This window comes from Podarcis pityusensis (genome assembly GCF_964106645.2).
Source record: "Podarcis pityusensis genome assembly, chromosome: 6".
Classification (NCBI taxonomy): Eukaryota; Metazoa; Chordata; class Lepidosauria; order Squamata; family Lacertidae; genus Podarcis; species Podarcis pityusensis.
Genome location: NC_138030.1, coordinates 49,898,718 through 49,917,743, shown reverse-complemented (window position 1 = coordinate 49,917,743; position 19,026 = coordinate 49,898,718). Strand labels below are relative to the sequence as shown.

General features: G+C 40.9%; 1 protein-coding gene across 12 annotated transcripts in view; it reads right to left on the bottom strand.

Moving 5' to 3' along the window:
- PTPRF (protein tyrosine phosphatase receptor type F) overlaps positions 1-19,026 on the bottom strand; it is a 479,704-nt gene that overhangs the window by 220,911 nt on the left and 239,767 nt on the right. For all 12 annotated transcript variants that reach the window (XM_081009323.1, XM_081009319.1, XM_081009325.1 and 9 more), the window contains exons 4-5: positions 18,701-18,846; positions 17,438-17,579 (exon numbers count right to left, since the gene is read on the bottom strand). In XM_081009323.1, the coding sequence (XP_080865449.1) occupies positions 17,438-17,579; positions 18,701-18,846 (288 nt within the window). The remainder of the gene's footprint in view (positions 1-17,437; positions 17,580-18,700; positions 18,847-19,026) is intronic.

Here is a 19,026-nt window from a genome sequence, read left to right as displayed (position 1 = left end):
ACTATATGGTGAAAGGCAAGTAATAAATACAAATAAATAAATTTGTGATAGCGTTTCCGCAAGTGGGCCATAGAGACTCCTGGGAACCCTCTAAGAACCCTCAGCTCTTAAAAATATTACAGAGGAGAGGAGCATTCTCAGAACTCTACTTGCCTCCTAAATAAACTAGACAAAACTCAAGTGTAGGGAATCCATCTATTTCAGTCTGTAGGCAACTTTTCTCTCTCTCAAAATACGTGAAACATCTTTATGCTAGAATTCTTAGCACTTGCAGTGAAAGAATGGCTAGTACCAAACCTAGGTGGGAGAATAGAATCATAAAAAGAAATATTTAACTTCACTGTGATTATGGTGGGATTATTAATGCCCATAATGCTCTAGGTATTAAAAGCCTTCTGGGCTTAGGCAAAAGAGTCTTTGCGCAGCAAAACCCCACCTCTTTCTGAACTACACTGCATTAATTGAAGAGATATTTAAAAACTGACCCGTCTGAGCAACATGAATTTAAAGGGCTGTATTTCTGCCACCCGCAGTCTATGAGCTGAGGCTCTAAAATGGCAATTGGCACTTGGAGTGCAGCACATGCCTGCTACCAAGAGCCCTTCCTAAATAATTAACACTTTGAGAGTGCTCAGACGTGTCCTTCCGATTCATCTGCACATTGTAATTTCTACACGAGTCACAACTTAATGAATCATCAATTGTGACAAGATCAATGAACCAAACCTAACAACAAACTAAAGTTAGTAAATTCATGCCTGGGGCAAAAGTGCTGCTTTAAAAAAGCTTCCATCACTTTTAGTGTCTAATTAGCAAAGACACTGCTCCTCCTGCTGCCTTCTCCTCTTGTCTCCTCCTGAATGGCACAGAGTGAAGGTAAAGGGGAGGGGGTTGTTCAGTTTTACTGCATGCAAATCATGACACTACTCCTTTGATCAGCGACAATGTCTGCAGCAGCATGACAAGCACATAAAGGATACAAACTGCATTATGGGAAGGAGATTCCATAGCAGCCCGATGAATTCCTCTCATCCATCAGATGCTGTAAATGGTTCAGCATATCTAATCGGAAAATGCTGCTCTTTCATATATAACTGGACTACTACTCAATAGGGAAGGAACGGGTCAAATAAAACATTTTCAGTCAACAGAATTCATGTCTGGAATAGTAAAGGAATTTGGGGGGGGGGAATAGTAAAGGAATTTGTGAGTGCGCATGCACCCCCCCCCATCCCAATTTGTTGGCATTTGAGAATTCAGGGAGATCACAGCCAGCTCAAGGACTTGACAGGAGCAAACACAAGACAGTGCCTTTCAGAAAGGCTATAAAGATAATTTTCACATGACATAAAATCAGCCAAATTAGCTACCCCCCTCACTAAACACAAAGGTGGTCTCAGCTGATTTAGTGGCATGCTTAACTGAGCAGTTTGGGGGCTGAGCTTCACAGTTACAGTTGCTATGGCCATCAGCAACCCCATAGTATATCCTCCACTCTAGCTATAAGGTGCACAAGTTCTTAAATGTGGAGGAGCCACATTTTAAGCCTCTCTCTCAATGGACCTCAGTACCATGGGGGAGTTGGCATACACAAACTCTTACCCCATGGCATGGCATGATTACATTGTAAGTCACCTTGAGAGACAATTTGAGTATAAGTCTCTGAGAAATGTAATAAACAAGGATTTCATGCATTATTGCTGGAGATTTTGCCACAGACATGTATCCCAGGGCAACCATAATACATTGCCTAGCCCTAGATAAAGGAAACTCACTGAAGGAGTGTTAGAAACTGAGATATGAAAGCTAGGAGCTAAATGGCACCTTAAACCTAGGTTATGGGCGCAACAACGGAATTTCTAGGCGTTCTTTTTTATAACAAGAATACGAAGCTGGAAATGAATGACCCGCAGCTAAAATGTTACGTTCATTTTTTGCATGGTCTAGTCCTCATCTGAAGACTGCGAAAAACAAAGCCATGCTTCCCTTGTCCCCCACCCCCCCCTAATATTCTTAAGAGGGTCTCTTCTCTGGTCTTCAGAGAGTGACTGGAAGTGGGGAGGCAGAAAAAGGTCCTCGTTTCCTTCCACTGTGCAGTTTTCATCTGAAATCTTAGGCGCAGTACTGCGCCCAGAGCTCAGAAACTGCTTGTGCTAATGAAATTCCCTGTCAAAAAACGTGCCTAGAACAATGGGAGTTTTGAATGCTGCACTGAAGTACCACAAGAATGCTCAGAAACTACAACTTTACAATGTAGTACACAAATTAATGTTGGTTCAGAGAACAACAATGATCACAGAAATCAAAATCTAACAAAAAGCACTGAAGGATAGCTCCGCTGGTAGAGCCTCACATTGGGCAAAAAGATAAATCATGAGGGGGTTGGACTAGAGGACCATTGTGGTCCCTTTCAGCTCTATGATTCTATAAATTTAGAGGGCCTATTTTGGAAAAAAAAGATGCAACAGATATTCATTGCCAGCAGCTCTGGTTGTTAGAGTCAAACAAATCCAGAGGACTACCGATTCCCCATCATTTCTACTATATAATATTTATAATTTATACAAAATACAAATACATAAAATGATAGGAACATAATGAGCTGGAAGGGACCCCAAGGGTCATCTTTCTGGTGCAACCCCCTGCAATGTAGGAAACTCAGCTAAAGCATCCATGACAGATGGCCGGCCAACCTCTACTTAGAAACTTCCAAGGAAGGAGAGTCCAGAACCTACCAAGGGAGATCCACCTTCCATGTATTATGAAAAGTAAACAACACTTATTTGACCCCAGTTATTTGACATAGAGTGAGAAACCTACAGATAACAGTCCAAAAGCATACCCTCCAACATTTCTCCCATGAAAATAGGGATGTCCAATTCCATAATAATAATTTTACCATTTATACCCCACCCTTCTGACTGGGTTGCTCCAGCCAACATATATAAAAACATAATAAAACATTAAACATTTAAAAATCTTCCCTGTACAGGGCTGCCTTCAGATGGTTGGGGGGGGGGGTCGGATAATTCCATACCCTTCAACATTTCTCATATGAAAATAGAGACATCCTACCATAACCTCCTACATTTCTCTGGTGAAAATAGGGACATTCTAAGGAAAAGCGGGACATTCTGGGATGAAATCAGAAACTGGGATGACTTCTGCAAATCTGTGACTGTCCCTGGAAAATAGAATTTATGTATATATGGGGAATATTTTTTTTAAAGCAAGTGGTCCTCACTGACCTGGTGCAAAAAGATCTTGCCATCCGGAGGAGCACTGGCTGCCTAGATAAAACACTATAGCCCCCCACACCTTTACCTGAGAGTAAGGCCCACTGAACTCAGTGCGGCTTTATTCTGAGTAGACACTTAGTTATTTACTAGATGCAAGTCAATACCACCAGACAACCCAGCTTGGCTAGGCGCTGGGGTGGATTTCGCCACATGCCTTGCAGAGACAGGCCGATGCTGCCAATGGGCCCTGCGTCCCTTGGCAATACCCAAAGGCCCCAATTTGCTAGATGCTGTGGTGGATTGCACCCCACGCCTTGCGGCATCAGGCCCAGGCTGCCACCTGGCCCAGCACTGGCAGCAGCTACAAGCAGTGGTCAAAATGGGAGCCTCGGCAATTGCTGGAAACAAACTAGGACTTCTCCAAGAAAAGGAACATGGCAAAAAAGCACGCTAGGCCACCCCCTTACCTGCTTGTGATTGGTCAAGCAGATAGGCAGCCAATCAGGATTTTTTAATAAAGGTTTTCTTTTCTTCTCACTTTCCTCTGTGGCCTCCTAGCTTCATGCTGTAGCCCCCAATTAATGTAATTTTCACCTGTGCCCACCTTGGAATATCCTGGGGCTCCCCAGAGGCCATATGGCCCCCGATAGGAAACACCTTCTTACATGATTTCCTTGTCTTTCAGAAGACATGCAAGACGTTTTCAAACTCTACATGTTTTTAGACATAATATTACAAGGAACACAACAGACTCCTATTACATGAAATCTGAACATCTTATATTCAAATACAGTGGTACTTCGGGTTAAGTACTTAATTCGTTCCAGAGGTCCGTACTTAACCTGAAACTGTTCTTAACCTGAAGCACCACTTTAGCTAATGGGGCCTCCTGCTGCTGCTGTGCCACCGAAGCACAATTTCTGTTCTCATCCTGAATCAAAGTTCTTAACCTGAAGCACTATTTCTGGGTTAGCGGAGTCTGTAACCTGAAGCATATGTAACCTGAAGCATATGTAACCTGAGGTACAGTTTACTGCTGTAATCCAGCTTTTGGTTTTATTTTCTAAAAGCTGCAAAACAATGACCTGGTTTGCACGTCAGCTTGTCGTATATAAGTTTAATAATAATCCAACAATAAATAAAAAATGGGTTCCCTATAAACCTGTGATTCTGTTTCACTAAAACTCATCAGAGTCTGGGTGTTCTGTCTTTTGTGCTAGGCTACAATGACTGCGATTGAGAAGTAAATTTTAATTGGTTGGATATGAATGGGGTTTCTTTATAAACAGATTTTATACCACTTACTTTTGAAGCTAATCTGCATTTTTCTGCAATCTCTCCCCATTTTCTTAATTTGGAGTCCCCAAAAACAGGGGGCGTCTTATGCATGGGGATGTGTTATACACGGAAAAATATGGTATTTGGTAATGTTGGTATGCATATGTATGCAGATATATGTCTTCTTTAATGGGGTGGGTGAGTGTTCAGAATATGAGTTTTACAAGATCCTGCTCTACAGTCCTTTGATTTAATACATGCTGTTTAATAAGTTCAGGGGAGTTGGCAAGCTTTGTCCTGGACGCCAATTATCAAGTTTTACATAAGAAAGGTTCTCTTTATTTCCTGCTGCACTGCCAGGAGACAGGGCCCTCAATGCATTGCTTGGAAAGCATAGAACACCATCTGGTATGTTTGTTCTTGCTGAGCTGGCTTGGGCACAGACAACTTTGGGGTTGCATTTCCAGTATGAAATTAGTTGTGAATCACCAATATATAATTTTTTCACTCAGTCACTCCATAACTGGCATATATTGCTTGTCTCCTGATCTCTTTTTTAGCCTACCTTTACCCTACTGAGGCTACAACCACAGACCTAGAATACAACTACCCTGTGCCTAATAATTTGATTTATTCTTTACATACCATCTTTGTTGTCTTTCTTCCTGCTTGCTTGTAACAGCTGCCTCTGAGGCCCAGCTTGCCTAAATGGCAGATCACACAGTAAAACTGTTCCTGGACTATGCTGTGTTTGATTGCAAGCAGGGAATCAGATGACTGCTCTTTAACAGCCATGTGAGGTTTGCCCTCAAAGGAAGGATGTCCGAGTGCTTTACTTGCACTTCCACCTAAAGTAAAGTACCTTCTTGCCCTTTCTAACCAAGACTGGTGACTGGGTACTAAGGACTCACACAATCTTTGACTTTTAGTGTTCCCAGTTCTTCTTTCTGTTTCTATATTCCCTTATAGTGTGCAGGTTAGATGCCTAGGTTTGGCAGAGCATGAATATGACAAGTTGGTGTGCCCAACATGAGGCGATCATTTTGATACCTTGAAATTTGAATTTGTGTGTGTGTGTGTGTGTGTGTGCGCGTGCGTGCGCACACGCGCATGGTATTAGAGGCTTCTAGCATGAGCAGAGCTCATCTCCTATCCTATGCTCCCCAGGGGAAAACCTCAAGTCTTCTATAATCTACATTTCTTGAAATGCATCATCTCCTGATAAATAAATAGTAAAGTAATTTAACAACTCCTGTCCACTCCCCAGGATATTGAATATCAGGGATAGACAACATGGTGCCTTCCAGGTGTTGTGGATGACCATTTACATCAGCCCCAGCCACATGCCAATGAGCAGGGACAATGGGATCTGTAGTCCAACAGCATGTGGAGGACCCCCCTGTTGTAGGGAATGCAAGTAGACCAACATTAATTGCAGATATCATACTGGTCCTTTGTCAGACTAGCTTATGTCCTCAGTCAGAGAGCTCAGAACTTTTATTTTCAACATGGAGACCTGACTTTTTCCAATTTGGTAAATCAACATGCTATATGTGTGCCCATCAGTGACTTAACATCTTTTCAGTATACAGTTTAGCTTCAAAAAGCTAGAATAATCATGTAGTTCCTATGCAATGACTATAATGCCATTTTTCTTTTTAAATTGCTATTTAAACATATTCTACCTTGAAATTCAAGAGATTATGCTCACCTCCTGATTTGTCTCTTCCCTCCACTACTGATTTCTAGCAATATAAAGAGTTCATGCTAAAAGAGAGCTCTGAATTGGGGCGAGGTGGGGGGGGGGGGACACATCCTACAAAGGTTTGTTCATAGGCACAGGTAAGCCTGCCTGTGCTCACCAGATCTCTAGACTTCTCCAGCATAAATAAACACTTAGTGAAAGCAATATGCTCTCATAACTTTATTTCTTTGTAGAATTCACAATAATAGTTCTTCTGCTGGGAACAAAGCGGTGTGAAAGTTATTCTGACCATGTGAAATATAATATGACATTTTGGCTTTGTAAAATAAAACAAGGACTATCTTTAACATGGAGGAAATTCCACCAGGACAGAAGTCACTTCAGTTAGTAATGTGTCAGCCATACTGCCAGTTATTAAATGTGTTATGCTTTCTGAAGTGTGAATGTAGCTCTACCACTCTGCAAACTGCATTGTTATGCTGATCCACAGAGTGGCAGCACTGCTAGAAATAGCTACTAGCAAGTGAGAATGCTGTTACTACTTGATATCAAAACTGGGGCTTCTCCACTGAGCTTGCTAAGCAAGAACTTGGAGAGATTTCAATCCAGCTGGGCCAATGTGATAAAGGGATTGAAGCCACAGAGGGAAGGATTAGCATGACAGATGAATACAGTACTGTGCAGTTTTCCATGGCAAAAGACTAACCCAGCTCATCAAGGAGCTGGAAGATGGGGGGTGGAGGGTGGGTGACACGGATCATATACTGCCATGGTAAGTTTCCTTAACACAGAGATCCTATTCCCTGGGACAAAGGGCGATTAAATACTTACTCTGGACTTCTAATACAAAAATAAAACTGAGCTGGCAAGAAGTGTCCATAAAAACTACCAAGCAGTCATTCACATAAATTTATCATGAGGCTGTGAATTTTGCTAAGCAACTATCTGCAGCTTACAATCTCTTTGGGAGAGTGGTTGCTGGGATAATTAAAGAATTCAGAAAGTAGAATGTGAGATTTTAATGTTCTTTTCATGAGGCATATACTTAATGTTTTTTTTTTAAAAAAAAGTTACCCCAGTTGAAGTCCACAGTCTGAGCCTTGCTAATACAAAATACCAAGTTATCCAAATTAAGTCACCCAACCCCTGAACATCCATTTAAATAACATCCCCATTCTTGACCTTCTGAAGTCTAATCAGGGAAAAAAAATATCTTTGTATACCTAGCTTGTTTAATTCATAAACTAGTCTATGTACTATGGGAAAGTCTATGGGAAATTAATCCCCCAATTTCCAGGGAAATTTTCAGCATATTTAGCATGAAATGCTAGAAAGATGTTCAAGAAGAGACTTTTCGAAATGGAAAAACCACCATCCATTTCTTTAGAACCAAAGTTCTTTAGAACTCTTATTTACAATTAAATTAAGGATAGTTGATTTCTGTTAATGTATGTCTAACTGAGGTTATAGTTTGCTGTCAGAATACCTCTGACAGTGGCAACTGACAATGGGTGATGGTGACTGAAAAGTTCATTTCTGGATTTTAATTCAAGTTGCCATTTTGGACCTTTAAAAACCTTCATGATTTGGGAACTTGCTACCTGAAGGATTGTCTCCTTCATGTGCCTTGAGATCATTGTCTGGGGCCCTTCTTCAAGTGCCCACCATGTGAAATATGGCAGTTTGCTATGAGTGAGGTTTCTTCATTTTTGTCTTCCCATTTGTGTAATGTGCACCCCAGGGAGGCCTTTTAAGATATGCTGTGGGTTTTTTGTTGTTTTTTTAAAAAATTATGGATTTTTCAAAATAACACGAAATAGCAATCCTTCCAACCAACATGACACACTTCCCACCCCCCACTCTGCAATTTCAGGTCCCTTGTGGGAAAACAATTGTTCCAAAGTATGAGGTGCGAGCCCAGTGGGTGCCATTGTGAGTGATAGTCTGTTGCATGTGTAATAAAAGTGTGCCATGTCACTATAAAGTTATCATCTCATCCTTTTGTGGCTAATGCCTAGGCCTCTTTAGTAAATTTTTCAGAGAGTGCCAATCTCCGTACTTTTTGTTTCAGCTGTGATAAAATTTTAGGGACTTCTGACTTTGAGCAATGAATTGTCTAGCGGTTAATAAAAGGAAGGTGTTTTATATATCAAATTAACATTATCATCTTTAAAAATTGTTAGCAGACCTAAGGTTGGGATGCAATTAATATTTTGGTTTGCAATCAAGCTTATTTCATCAACAACATTCTTCCAAAATGGTTGCAGTTTATTGCATGCCCACCATATATGAATAGCTGCTCTGATATCCTTATACCCTCTCCAACAAAGAGCAAAGATGGTTTTATTGAGGTAGCTGCACCTCAGAGGTGTTACTGCCACCTATGTAAGAGCTTGAGCTTAAGAGTGGATAGTGATTTCAGTGTTGTTTTTAGCCCACAGGCTCTGCCAATCTGCTTCTTCAATTACTGTTTCTAAGTCTGATTCTCAAGTATGTTTTATTAAATTTGTTTGGCCCAATTGTGTGTCACTTACCATTTTGTAAATTATTGATAACAGGTTTAGATTTTTGCATTATAAGCTGTGGTTCTTAATCTTGCTTTGGCTCTCTGGATTTTTTTTATTTTTATTTTCCTGCATCTGTTCAATCTTATGTGAAGCAAGACACTGCATGGGTGAGATGGCTTTGCTGCCAAAGACAGCTACTTTAGATTTTAGATAATTAGGAACAGTTACTCCAGGCAGCTAGTAGTCTGCATAGCCTAATTTGCATTGGGGAGAAACTGCCATATCATTAGACTAAAGCAGTTTAGATATTTTCTTTTAACAAAAGAGGCAGGGGGAATTTATCTATTTGATTCCCAGGGGGTCCACGGCCCATCCCTTGCCTCCCCCTCAACTAAATCTTTGTCATTTTTGCATGGTACTATCACAAATTTTATGGTCTGTTTTAGCGCTGTGAGATTTTAAAATATATTGGCTGAAATCAGTTTTGAAATCACACTGCAATAACGATTTAAACCTGGCAATATGCAGAAATATACGGCTCCTCACACAAGGGAGAGCAGAGCAGATCTCAGCCAATAACGCTGCTGATCTGAGCTGCCTTCCCTCAAGCTGAGGGAGACCAGGGCAGGCAGAGGATAACACTGCAGACTTCCCTCACGCTGAGGGAAAACAGGGCATCCGATTGCGATTGCGAGGCACTGCCTTCCCCTATCACTAACACTGACAGAGAACAGGGCAGCTGATCGCTCTCATTTCAAGGCATCTTGGCACTACGTTCCCCTGGCACTGAGGCAGGAAACTTATGAGAGATGCTAACATGGCACATAAGATCAGGTGGGTAGCTATTAACTACAAGTACCCCCTTTTTTACCTGGGAGTAAGTCTCACCAAATTCCATGGAATTTACTTCTGAGTAGACATGGTTAGGATTGTACTGTAACCTGCCTAATTAAAAACTGTGGTGTTCTTTACAAGTTAAAGCTGCAAAAATATACCGAGGATGGATTTTTATGCGGGGGCAGAGACACATGTTCAGTTGGATGCACTTGAACAGAATTAAGCTCATTCTGTCAAAGAACAAACTGGAACTAGTTCCCTTTGGGTCAGGATGAAGTACAGCTACTTAGTCATGTGTGTAGCCAGGATTTATGTTGAGGGATTGGACAGGACACCCACCTGTCATCATTCTCTGTCCGGCTCTGTCTAGCAGATTTGGAACGAAATGTCTCAACAACAGTTGTTTTAAATTACTTTCTTTTGACCTCAAGTGCTCAGAAAAATCTGTCAAAATCTTTCAACAATTTCTACTTTTATTTAAGTCTTTTTATTTACTTACTTGATTTAGGGGGAGGGCAGCTGCACCCATGTACTTAGTTCCTTTTTAACATGAACTTTCAAAGCGATGCCGCCCCCACAAAAATTAGGGAAGAGGTAAGAGCTTTCACAATTGCTACAAGTCGTATGTCTGAACAATACAATAATGTATTCCACAAATCAAGCCAGTAGCAAGAAGAATTAGGGCCAGAGACATGCAACAGGGTTCACTGTATTGAAACCAGCTGCTGGAGTATTGTAATCACTTCTGGTAAACATTGCAACAAGCCTTTTGCTTTGTACAGCCTGTGCCGCAGGCTGAAATCAAGAAGCGGTCAATCAATAATAATAGTGTGCTTTTGTTTTGGCTTGAAGGACGGAAGGAAATACCTGACTGAAATCCACCAGTACTGCAGGTAAAGTATGAGTGAGAAAGCCCTCTTTCACTTAGCAGCTGCATCTGCCTCTCTGCCAACTCTTAGGCTCTGTTGGGAGACCACAACCATTTGTGGGGGTGGCTCAGCCTGCTTTCTCCTTCAAAGCAAACCGTGGCAAGAAGGAAAACATCAGAGGGTGGCCCCCAACTTAAGCAACACAGAGAGGGAATAACCTACCTTGTGACTGCTATAAGACTGTTTCCAAAACTGAGCAATGTAGTTTAGAGAGGTGACCCTTCCTCCCCATTTTCTACCAAATAATTCAGGGCTGGATGTGCAGCAAACTTCGCAACCAGCTCCAAATTGGAATACAGAAAGGGGAGGGGTTACCCTTTCCTCCCTGTGCTGTCTGGAAGGGTTCTTTAAATATATTTTTAGCTCAGCCTCACCATATTAGCCTCCCAGAACGGATCACAATATAAGTAAAATGCAAACAATTCCAGTACAGTTAAGATCAGAGAAAATGGATCACTCAAAATGTCAGTCATAAAAGCATCTCCCAGGTCCCAGGAGTGAAGGTGGCAGCAGGTCCGGTGGGAAGCCCAGAGTTGAAAGAGGATTGCCTTTTGACTAACAATGCTCTATTGCCATAGATACTTAGAAAGGTCCAACTGTAAGCAATGACCGAGCAGAGAACTAGGTAGAAGATGATCTGGCAGTGATGTAAGTTTTTCAGTGTCCTTGGGAGTTAAGAGTTTCCTTTTGATGGCTCTAGTCTCCTTTTTCAGTGTCCTTGCTGAGTTAAGAGTTTCCTTTTGATGGCTCTAGTCTCCTTGCCCCTGCTCTAGAACTCCCGGCTCATATCCTCCTGGCTCGGCCCCAGCTCTGACTCTTACTCTGGCCTTCACACACTGTGCTGGTCACATACATCATCCCTAGATCTAAGAACCAGAACAGTCTGATATAGGCAGAGGCATTCCTTCAGATACCTGGGTCCAAGTCATTTCGGCAGGGATTCCAACACGATTTTCTGAGCCCAGTTGTCTAGTTGTTGATTTGGCCCCCCACTTCCCCTGCACATGCACACACACACACACACACACACACCAATCCATGAAACTTATTTCTGAGTATGCCTACAGAGGATTGCTCTGCATTTCCATCCATCACACGTACACACTCTCATACACACTTCCACTAGTCTGGCTGTAACTGCTTACTTGCAGAGAGTAGCAGCTGGAATCCTGCCTTCTTCTGATACCCATTTTTAATCAGGGTATTTAATTAGAGGGAATGGGGTGGCATGAGGGTGCTGCTACAATTAACTAGCACTACCTGAGCTGGTGGGTGAGTAGTAAGCACCACTAAATCCAATGAGACTTACTTCTGAGTAGACATTGCAACCTTAGGTAAAGGTACCCCTGCCCGTACGGGCCAGTCGTGTCCGACTCTAGGGTTGTGCGCCCATCTCACTTAAGAGGCCGGGGGCCAGCGCTGTCCGGAGACACTTCCGGGTCACGTGGCCAGCGTGACAAAGCTGCTCTGGCGAGCCAGCACCAGCGCAGCACATGGAAACGCCGTTTACCTTCCTGCTATAAAGCGGTACCTATTTATCTACTTGCACTTAAGGGTGCTTTCGAACTGCTAGGTGGGCAAGAGCTGGGACCGAAAGACGGGAGCTCACCCTGCCGCGGGGATTCGAACCGCCGACCATGCGATCGGCAAGCCCTAGGCACTGAGGTTTTACCCACAGCGCCATCCGCGTCCCAACCTTAGAGGCTACCTTTTCTCTGTCAGGGGATGTATTCCCTCAGGTGTCTTCAGTCAAGAGCTGATGAGGGGATGAGCCTTGAAACAAAACTGTTCAGGATGAACTAATCCAAAATAAAGATTAGAATTCTCAATCCTATGCAGGTCTACTCAGAGGTAAACACCATTGGGCTTGATAGGCTGAGGAGGGTTGTTACTGTTTTTAGTACATCACATCAATGAAGTTACTGTTTTGCAAAGCTAGTGAAACACACACATGGTTTCTGAGTTGCCCACCTGTGTTGGAGCTCCTTAAATTGTCATTCATTCATTCATTCATTCATGTTATTTAGAATAAAACACATGAAATACAAAATATCAGGCTCATTAGCAAGTGCCAATATATCAATTGAACCCAAAATATACCATATTTAAGGGCCACTTGAAGCATTACTTTTTCTGAGGGAATTTGTGTTCATGTTGAAAAGTGACTAGGTGAACCCTTATAATCTACAGAAATATAAAATGTGAAGCTTATAAAAATCTAGTAGGTGATACTCATTGGATTTCTAGGCTAAACCTGTAAATATTGTAATATACATTGTGGTGATGCTCACAAGTTTATGTTCAAATATACCCACAAGCCCCAAAAGTTGGTGACCTCTGTTATATGTGGATGAATTAACAGTCCAAGCCAAAGAATAAATCAACACTCTCTCTGGTATAGAATGTGGCGTTTCCCTCAATTTTAAAGTGACACATAATGCTAATTTGCTAGTTTTTACTTAGAGATCGTATTAAAATATAACCTCTCTTCCCTTAATTACTCTGATTTTATAACAAAGGCTCCTTTCTTGGCAGTAACGTATAAAAGAAAATGAGAGAAACATGAGCCAAACTGCCTTGTTCTTGCTGATTCTTTTGTAACTAACTAAGCGTAAATAAGGATTAAACACAGCTAACTTTTGTTTACCGTTGAAATAGTGAACCTAGTATTAGATGAGCATTTACAAGGACATATTGTCTCAGGCCTTTGGAGGTCTAGTTCTCTACAGAAATAATTTGTAACTGTCAAATGTTTATCATTTACTGCATTTCAAACTGGGTAACTCCAGGAACTGGGATGAAGCCAACAGATGGTGATAGAAATTAAACTCATGATATGGTTCAAGTAATCAGTGAGCTTTGGAAAGACAAAGGCGCTCTCTCTTTTCTTATCCCTAAACTATACCCTGGATAGATTCCATATACCACCCCCTTGAGAAACGGTGTACAACAACCTAAAAACATCTAAAAGCAATACAAAACACTCATTGTCCAACTAGGCAAAATATAATGGCAGTGCTAGCTAGAATCCAAGCCATTCCAAGTCAGGTTTCAAGATCATTATGACTCACACTTTAACAAAGGGACTGGCATTCATAAACCCATTTGAGCAAATTAATGGAGGAGCTATTGCTCTGCTGATACAGAATTATGGAGCCAAGGCTCAAGGCAGCTATGCAAATATGCAAATGCACAGATTTAAAAAATGAAATATTTTAACTCTCATTAAAATAGCTTGAGACAAGAAGTATGTTGCGTTTGACGTGACACAATGTGCTTGAGACTACTGTAAAGGCTACCCACATCAAATTCAAATTGCTGAAGTTTTTATTCATCAATACAAATACGCTTACAAGAAATCTAGATCATAAAAGAAATGTACAAATTCCAAAGCCTAGGGAAAAAGTCATTTTCTTGCCAGGGTTACTATTCATTCCCATCCCAGGATAAAACAAAAACAGAGAGAATGTGGATTATGCAGAAGGGCAGGGGGCACCAATCTGGCCTCTGTCATACCCAACAGAGCTGCTGTGTTTTGCTAAAAAGTAGGCTATAACAAGTTACTCGGTTTGGTGCAGTGTTGGAAATGCTGCAACATTATTCCCTCCTTACATTCTGCACAATCCTCCTATTTAAAAGGCTCTGTAATGCAAGGTGTAATCCTCCAGTCCTACAGCTCAATCACATATTTATTAATTTGTGACACCCAGTGCCCACTAACTCTCCCTGAAGCTTTCCTTGTGAGTGTGAGTGTGTGTGTCAGTTTATTGATTCTGGTCCCTTCCTGTTCACTTTGCTCAAACCCTTCTTTTGCTAGGCATGCAAGAGAAATTCTGCGCTGCTGCAGGTCATAATTGAAAAAGACAGAAATGCTCAATATGACTCATACATTATTCAGCTTATCAGCTGCCCAAGAGAAAAAGAGAGGGAGAGGTTGTTTGCATGCCTACCTCTTCCACTATCAACAGAAGAAATAATTTTCAATTACACTAAGTGTATGCAACTCTGTTCCCCAACAGGATCTGGAGTTAGAGAGATGGAAGTGGAGTATGAAGGACAGCGCAAAGAAGTAACTGCTACAAAATGCTTGCTTACGTTAGATTATTGGCTCCAGTTTGCTTCTTAATAATGTACCAAATGGAATATGCTAGGCAATCAGAAAGACCACCACAATTCATGACAAAAACCTAGATCAAGGCCAGCTGAAATTACACCACAGAAGCCAACTAAGCATTGATCGACTGGTTGTGAATATATAACTTTAATTATTTATGAGGGGTTTGGGGAATTTTTTTTGCCACATAAATTTATGGTAATGCGCCTGAAAAGACTTTAGCCAAAAGCTAGAGATTTCTTGAAAGAAAATAAAAATACTAGGATCATTTCTACTATCCAAATATTATTTCAAATCCCACTATCAGAAGTGGCAACCCTGGCATGGTAAGTGATGGTCCAACAATGAAGTGTTTTTTTTTAATCCTTGCCTAGAGTTTCCACAACCAAGATGCATTTTTTAAAACGGAAAAACTGTCATAAGCCCAATAGAATTGCCAGTTTTCTTATGATAATCTTCCAAGAGGCATTCCCAAATCAATTACGCTGCAGCTGGTAATATAGTCTTAAAAGACCATTCAGTTTCTTAAACATCACCCTACTTGTCCAAGCCCATATGCAAATTGCTTAAGCTTATAAGGGTTCTATAGGGATCCCTAGTAACAAGCCCTATATCTCTTCTAATTTCCTTCATACAAAGTATGCATCCCTCCTGGACATATTCACTTGGGAAGAACAGAATAAAAACAATGCTCGTCCAACCTTAACAGAGAAGACTTTAATAATATGTCCCATATAACTTGGCAATCACTTGTACAAAAATTTACTCCTGAAGAAAGTGAAGGCCACATAACATTCTGCCACGTAATCTCAGTGAAGTACAGACTGGAAGAAGATTTGCCTGGAAATAAAATCCTTGCTATGAAACCTATTGCTTTATACCAAGGGTAGGGAACCAGTGGCCTGCTAAACCTTTTAAACTGGTCTGCAAGTCTCCTACTGGTCTTTCAGCAGCATTGGTGGTGGTAAACAGAAACTCACTGTGCCTTTGAAGACTAGCAAGTTGCAGAAGCAGATTAAGTGAAGGAAAAGCCATTGGAGAGTAGACTGCTGCCAACTGTTATCTGTCTATGTTCCAATTTTTCAGTATCTTTTCAAACTAAAGTGAAGCCTTTCCAGTTCTTCAAAATATATTTAGTAGAATCTGAAAGGAGACCTGATACTCGAGTAACAAAGGATTTTTGTAAATTATTTGATTCCACGTGATCTATCCTTAAGCACCCAGTTATAAGGAGACTTCTATTGCACTGCTGTAAATAAATGAAATACTACAGTGCTATCACCAACACATATGTTTCAGCACAGCAACAAACTGGGGAAAGCAGCAGTGAAACGTTTTGCTTAATTCATCTAGCAACCTAAGCCTTCCTCACTGGAAGATATCATCAGTAAATAATTTATATACACCAATAAATCTGCTTAATCCTTTCGTTTGAAAACAGATTTTCCATTTTAGTCAATTAGGGCAAATTTAAATTGCATTTAGAGAATGCAGCACATTCAGGCATCCATGGCCCATCTATGAAGTTATTAGAAAGATACACACTAATAAATTGGGGGGGGGGGCAGTAGTTGTGTGTTGTTGGTGTTGTTGTTTTTAAAAAAGCATTTTAAAATGGAAGTAGGGAAATAGGACAGAGAAAAGAGAATTTTCCCTCATTTTCTTTCTTTCCTCTCCGCTCCCCAAACAATTCTTCCTTATCCAATATAAATAAGGAATTCTGGACATGGAAGTTTTCTTCAACGCATACAGTAGATAACTTGTTGGATCCAGAACCCTGGCCTGAAATTTGAATTCACAGCCAGATTGGCATTCCAGAACACATGGAGGGAGGGCTCCAGGACCCTGAAAGAGCTTCACATCTCCTTCCCAAAGCCCAGTGCCTCATTTACCCAGCTTTGGGAAGGCAGCACAAGGTTGGGGGGGGCAATTAAATTTTAGCCTTGTTCCCCGCCCCTTGCACAACAAGGCAGTTTGTGACCTACGGGTTCCATTTCAAAATATTCTTCCAACCCACTTGATATGAAAATTTGGATCACGCAGGTTCAAAGGATCCTATAGATGATAGAGCCGGTCTCTCTGGGAATACCTTCTCCAAGCACAATTCTACCCACCCCACCCCCTGCCAACCAATGGCTTCAATTCAAAAAGGGACTTGTCCATTGCAATTTAACTCAGAAGACGACAGCTTTCTGCTTGTTACTCTGTAGTCTAGGAGTGCTGAACAAATTCTAGGATGATTATTAGCCAATCCCACTGTATTCTGTGACAATAAAGGGTGGTAGAGAGAAAATTATAACCCTGTTGACCAAAACCTAATCCTGCTCCCTGATTCTATAAAGGAGAACCTCTCCCTCACAGTTTAAAAGATCAGGGTGAAGGAGAGAAAGTAGGCATGTTATTGAAGTTAGTTTTCCCTTCTATTCATCTGGAGGTGAAGGATAATGCCTGTTTTCTGCTGGAAATGTTTGCTGGCAACTTTGAAGGTAGGGTAGCTGTGCAAGTTCTTTGTCTGAAGCAGGTCTGTGTCCAGAGGTGTTGCTGGGTGTTTCAGTTAATAACTCCTTGCTTTATCCCTCGAGAACCTCAGTGAATGTTCATCGCAATAAACATATTTAGAAATAATAATAATGAAAACAATAAATTATATGGGAATTGTACACAGTGATCTATCTGTTTACCCTTTTAATAATATATAGATCGATAGATAGATGCAGAAAAAGCAAGCATAACCAACAGCATAGGCTTTCCAATGTGAACAAACAGTTCATCTTATATGTAACAGGCTGTGGTATATACAGCTCAGTTGTAACAGAGCTTCCACTTACCTTCTAACACTGTCAGTTTGGCACTGGTATTTATCTCCCCAACACTGTTGGTAGCCATGCACTCATATATTGCTTCATCCCGAAGGACACGCAGCGGTTGAATACGTAGAACTGATCCAGACCCATCATCAAATTCAATAACCTTTTTTCAAAAGAGGGGAAATTGTATTACCCATTTTATTACTGGTGGACACACAACATACCATTTCCTTTTAAACCATGACTGAGAAATCAGGAAAGGGACAGGGACCAGCCCCTCCACTCTCTGGGGCAAATTCCTGCAACCTTGTTTACCATGGTGAATGATTCCATCTGTACAGTCCTTCCTTAACGAAGATTTAAACCAACAAGATGTTGTTGTAAATTATGGTTTGGAAACCATACCGCATACCTTAGTTGTCCACCTTTATTAATAATGAACCCTATTTAGCATTAAGCATGATTTACATTCTGAAACTAAAAGAAACTCTGTCTTTTTGCCATGATACAGAGTTTGGCCATTAACACCATGACTCAAGTTTCTGTGCTGCCCATTTCCCCTTTTTCCTCTGCTCATGTGCTCCTCTCATCATTCCATTCCTTAAAGTATTCAAACTGGAAGTACAAAGTAAATAATGGTTGAAGATTCTTGTTTGTAGGCAACCACAGTTTGCTGAATTTGAATATCACAGCAAACTACTTTTTGCTCAAACTAGGAAGTGACTAAGTGAACTGGAAGAGAGAGAAAGAGGGACTGGGAGAGCATGAGGCATAGTACAAATAGGCAAACCATGGTTTGGCTATGACGCATGAACTGGGTCATTAACCATTCATGAAATCAAAGAAATTTCTTTAACCCTCTCATAGAGAAATGTGTTTATCATATAACCCATAAATTGTCCCTCAATGGCAAGGACTGCAAATGAATAGACACTGAACTTAATTAACTTCATACTCATCTAATTCCAATTTACAAACAAAGCAAAATGAGATGAAATAATATCACCAAGAAAATATAGTGATTACAGAAGGAAGCTATACTAGGAGAATCTTATTATTTTACCTCTCAGAAGAGAGTTAACCAATACTTATCCACGTGGAATGAATAATTCCCTCAGTAGTCCAAGTCTGGAAATTTGGAGAATCAGAAATGCCATATTCCAGGTAATGTATATCAAAGAGGAAATATTTATTTCCAGTTCACATATTTGTTATATTTTAATGCCACCCAACATATGGAAACGCCCACAAAATTACTAGGAAAAAAATATATTCTGTGCATACCTCAAATCGTTGGGAGCTAACTTTCTTTCCTTTCTTCATCCATGTGATACGTGGCTTTGGCTCTCCTACTGCTTGGCATACAAAGGAGGCCACACCTCCAGATATCCCAATCTGATCCTCAGGAGTTTTCATGAAGTTTGGCTTACCTGCAAGACAAATATCCTGAATGGTGAAATGTGCCTGGGGTCTGAATTAAAGATAATGAATATTACAGCAATCTGACTATGTCTATCTTGTGCGCCCAACTCAAGACTAATGAAATGACACCACACCTAGAAACAATGGATACACTGGTGAACAAAATAATACAACCAATTTTAAAAACA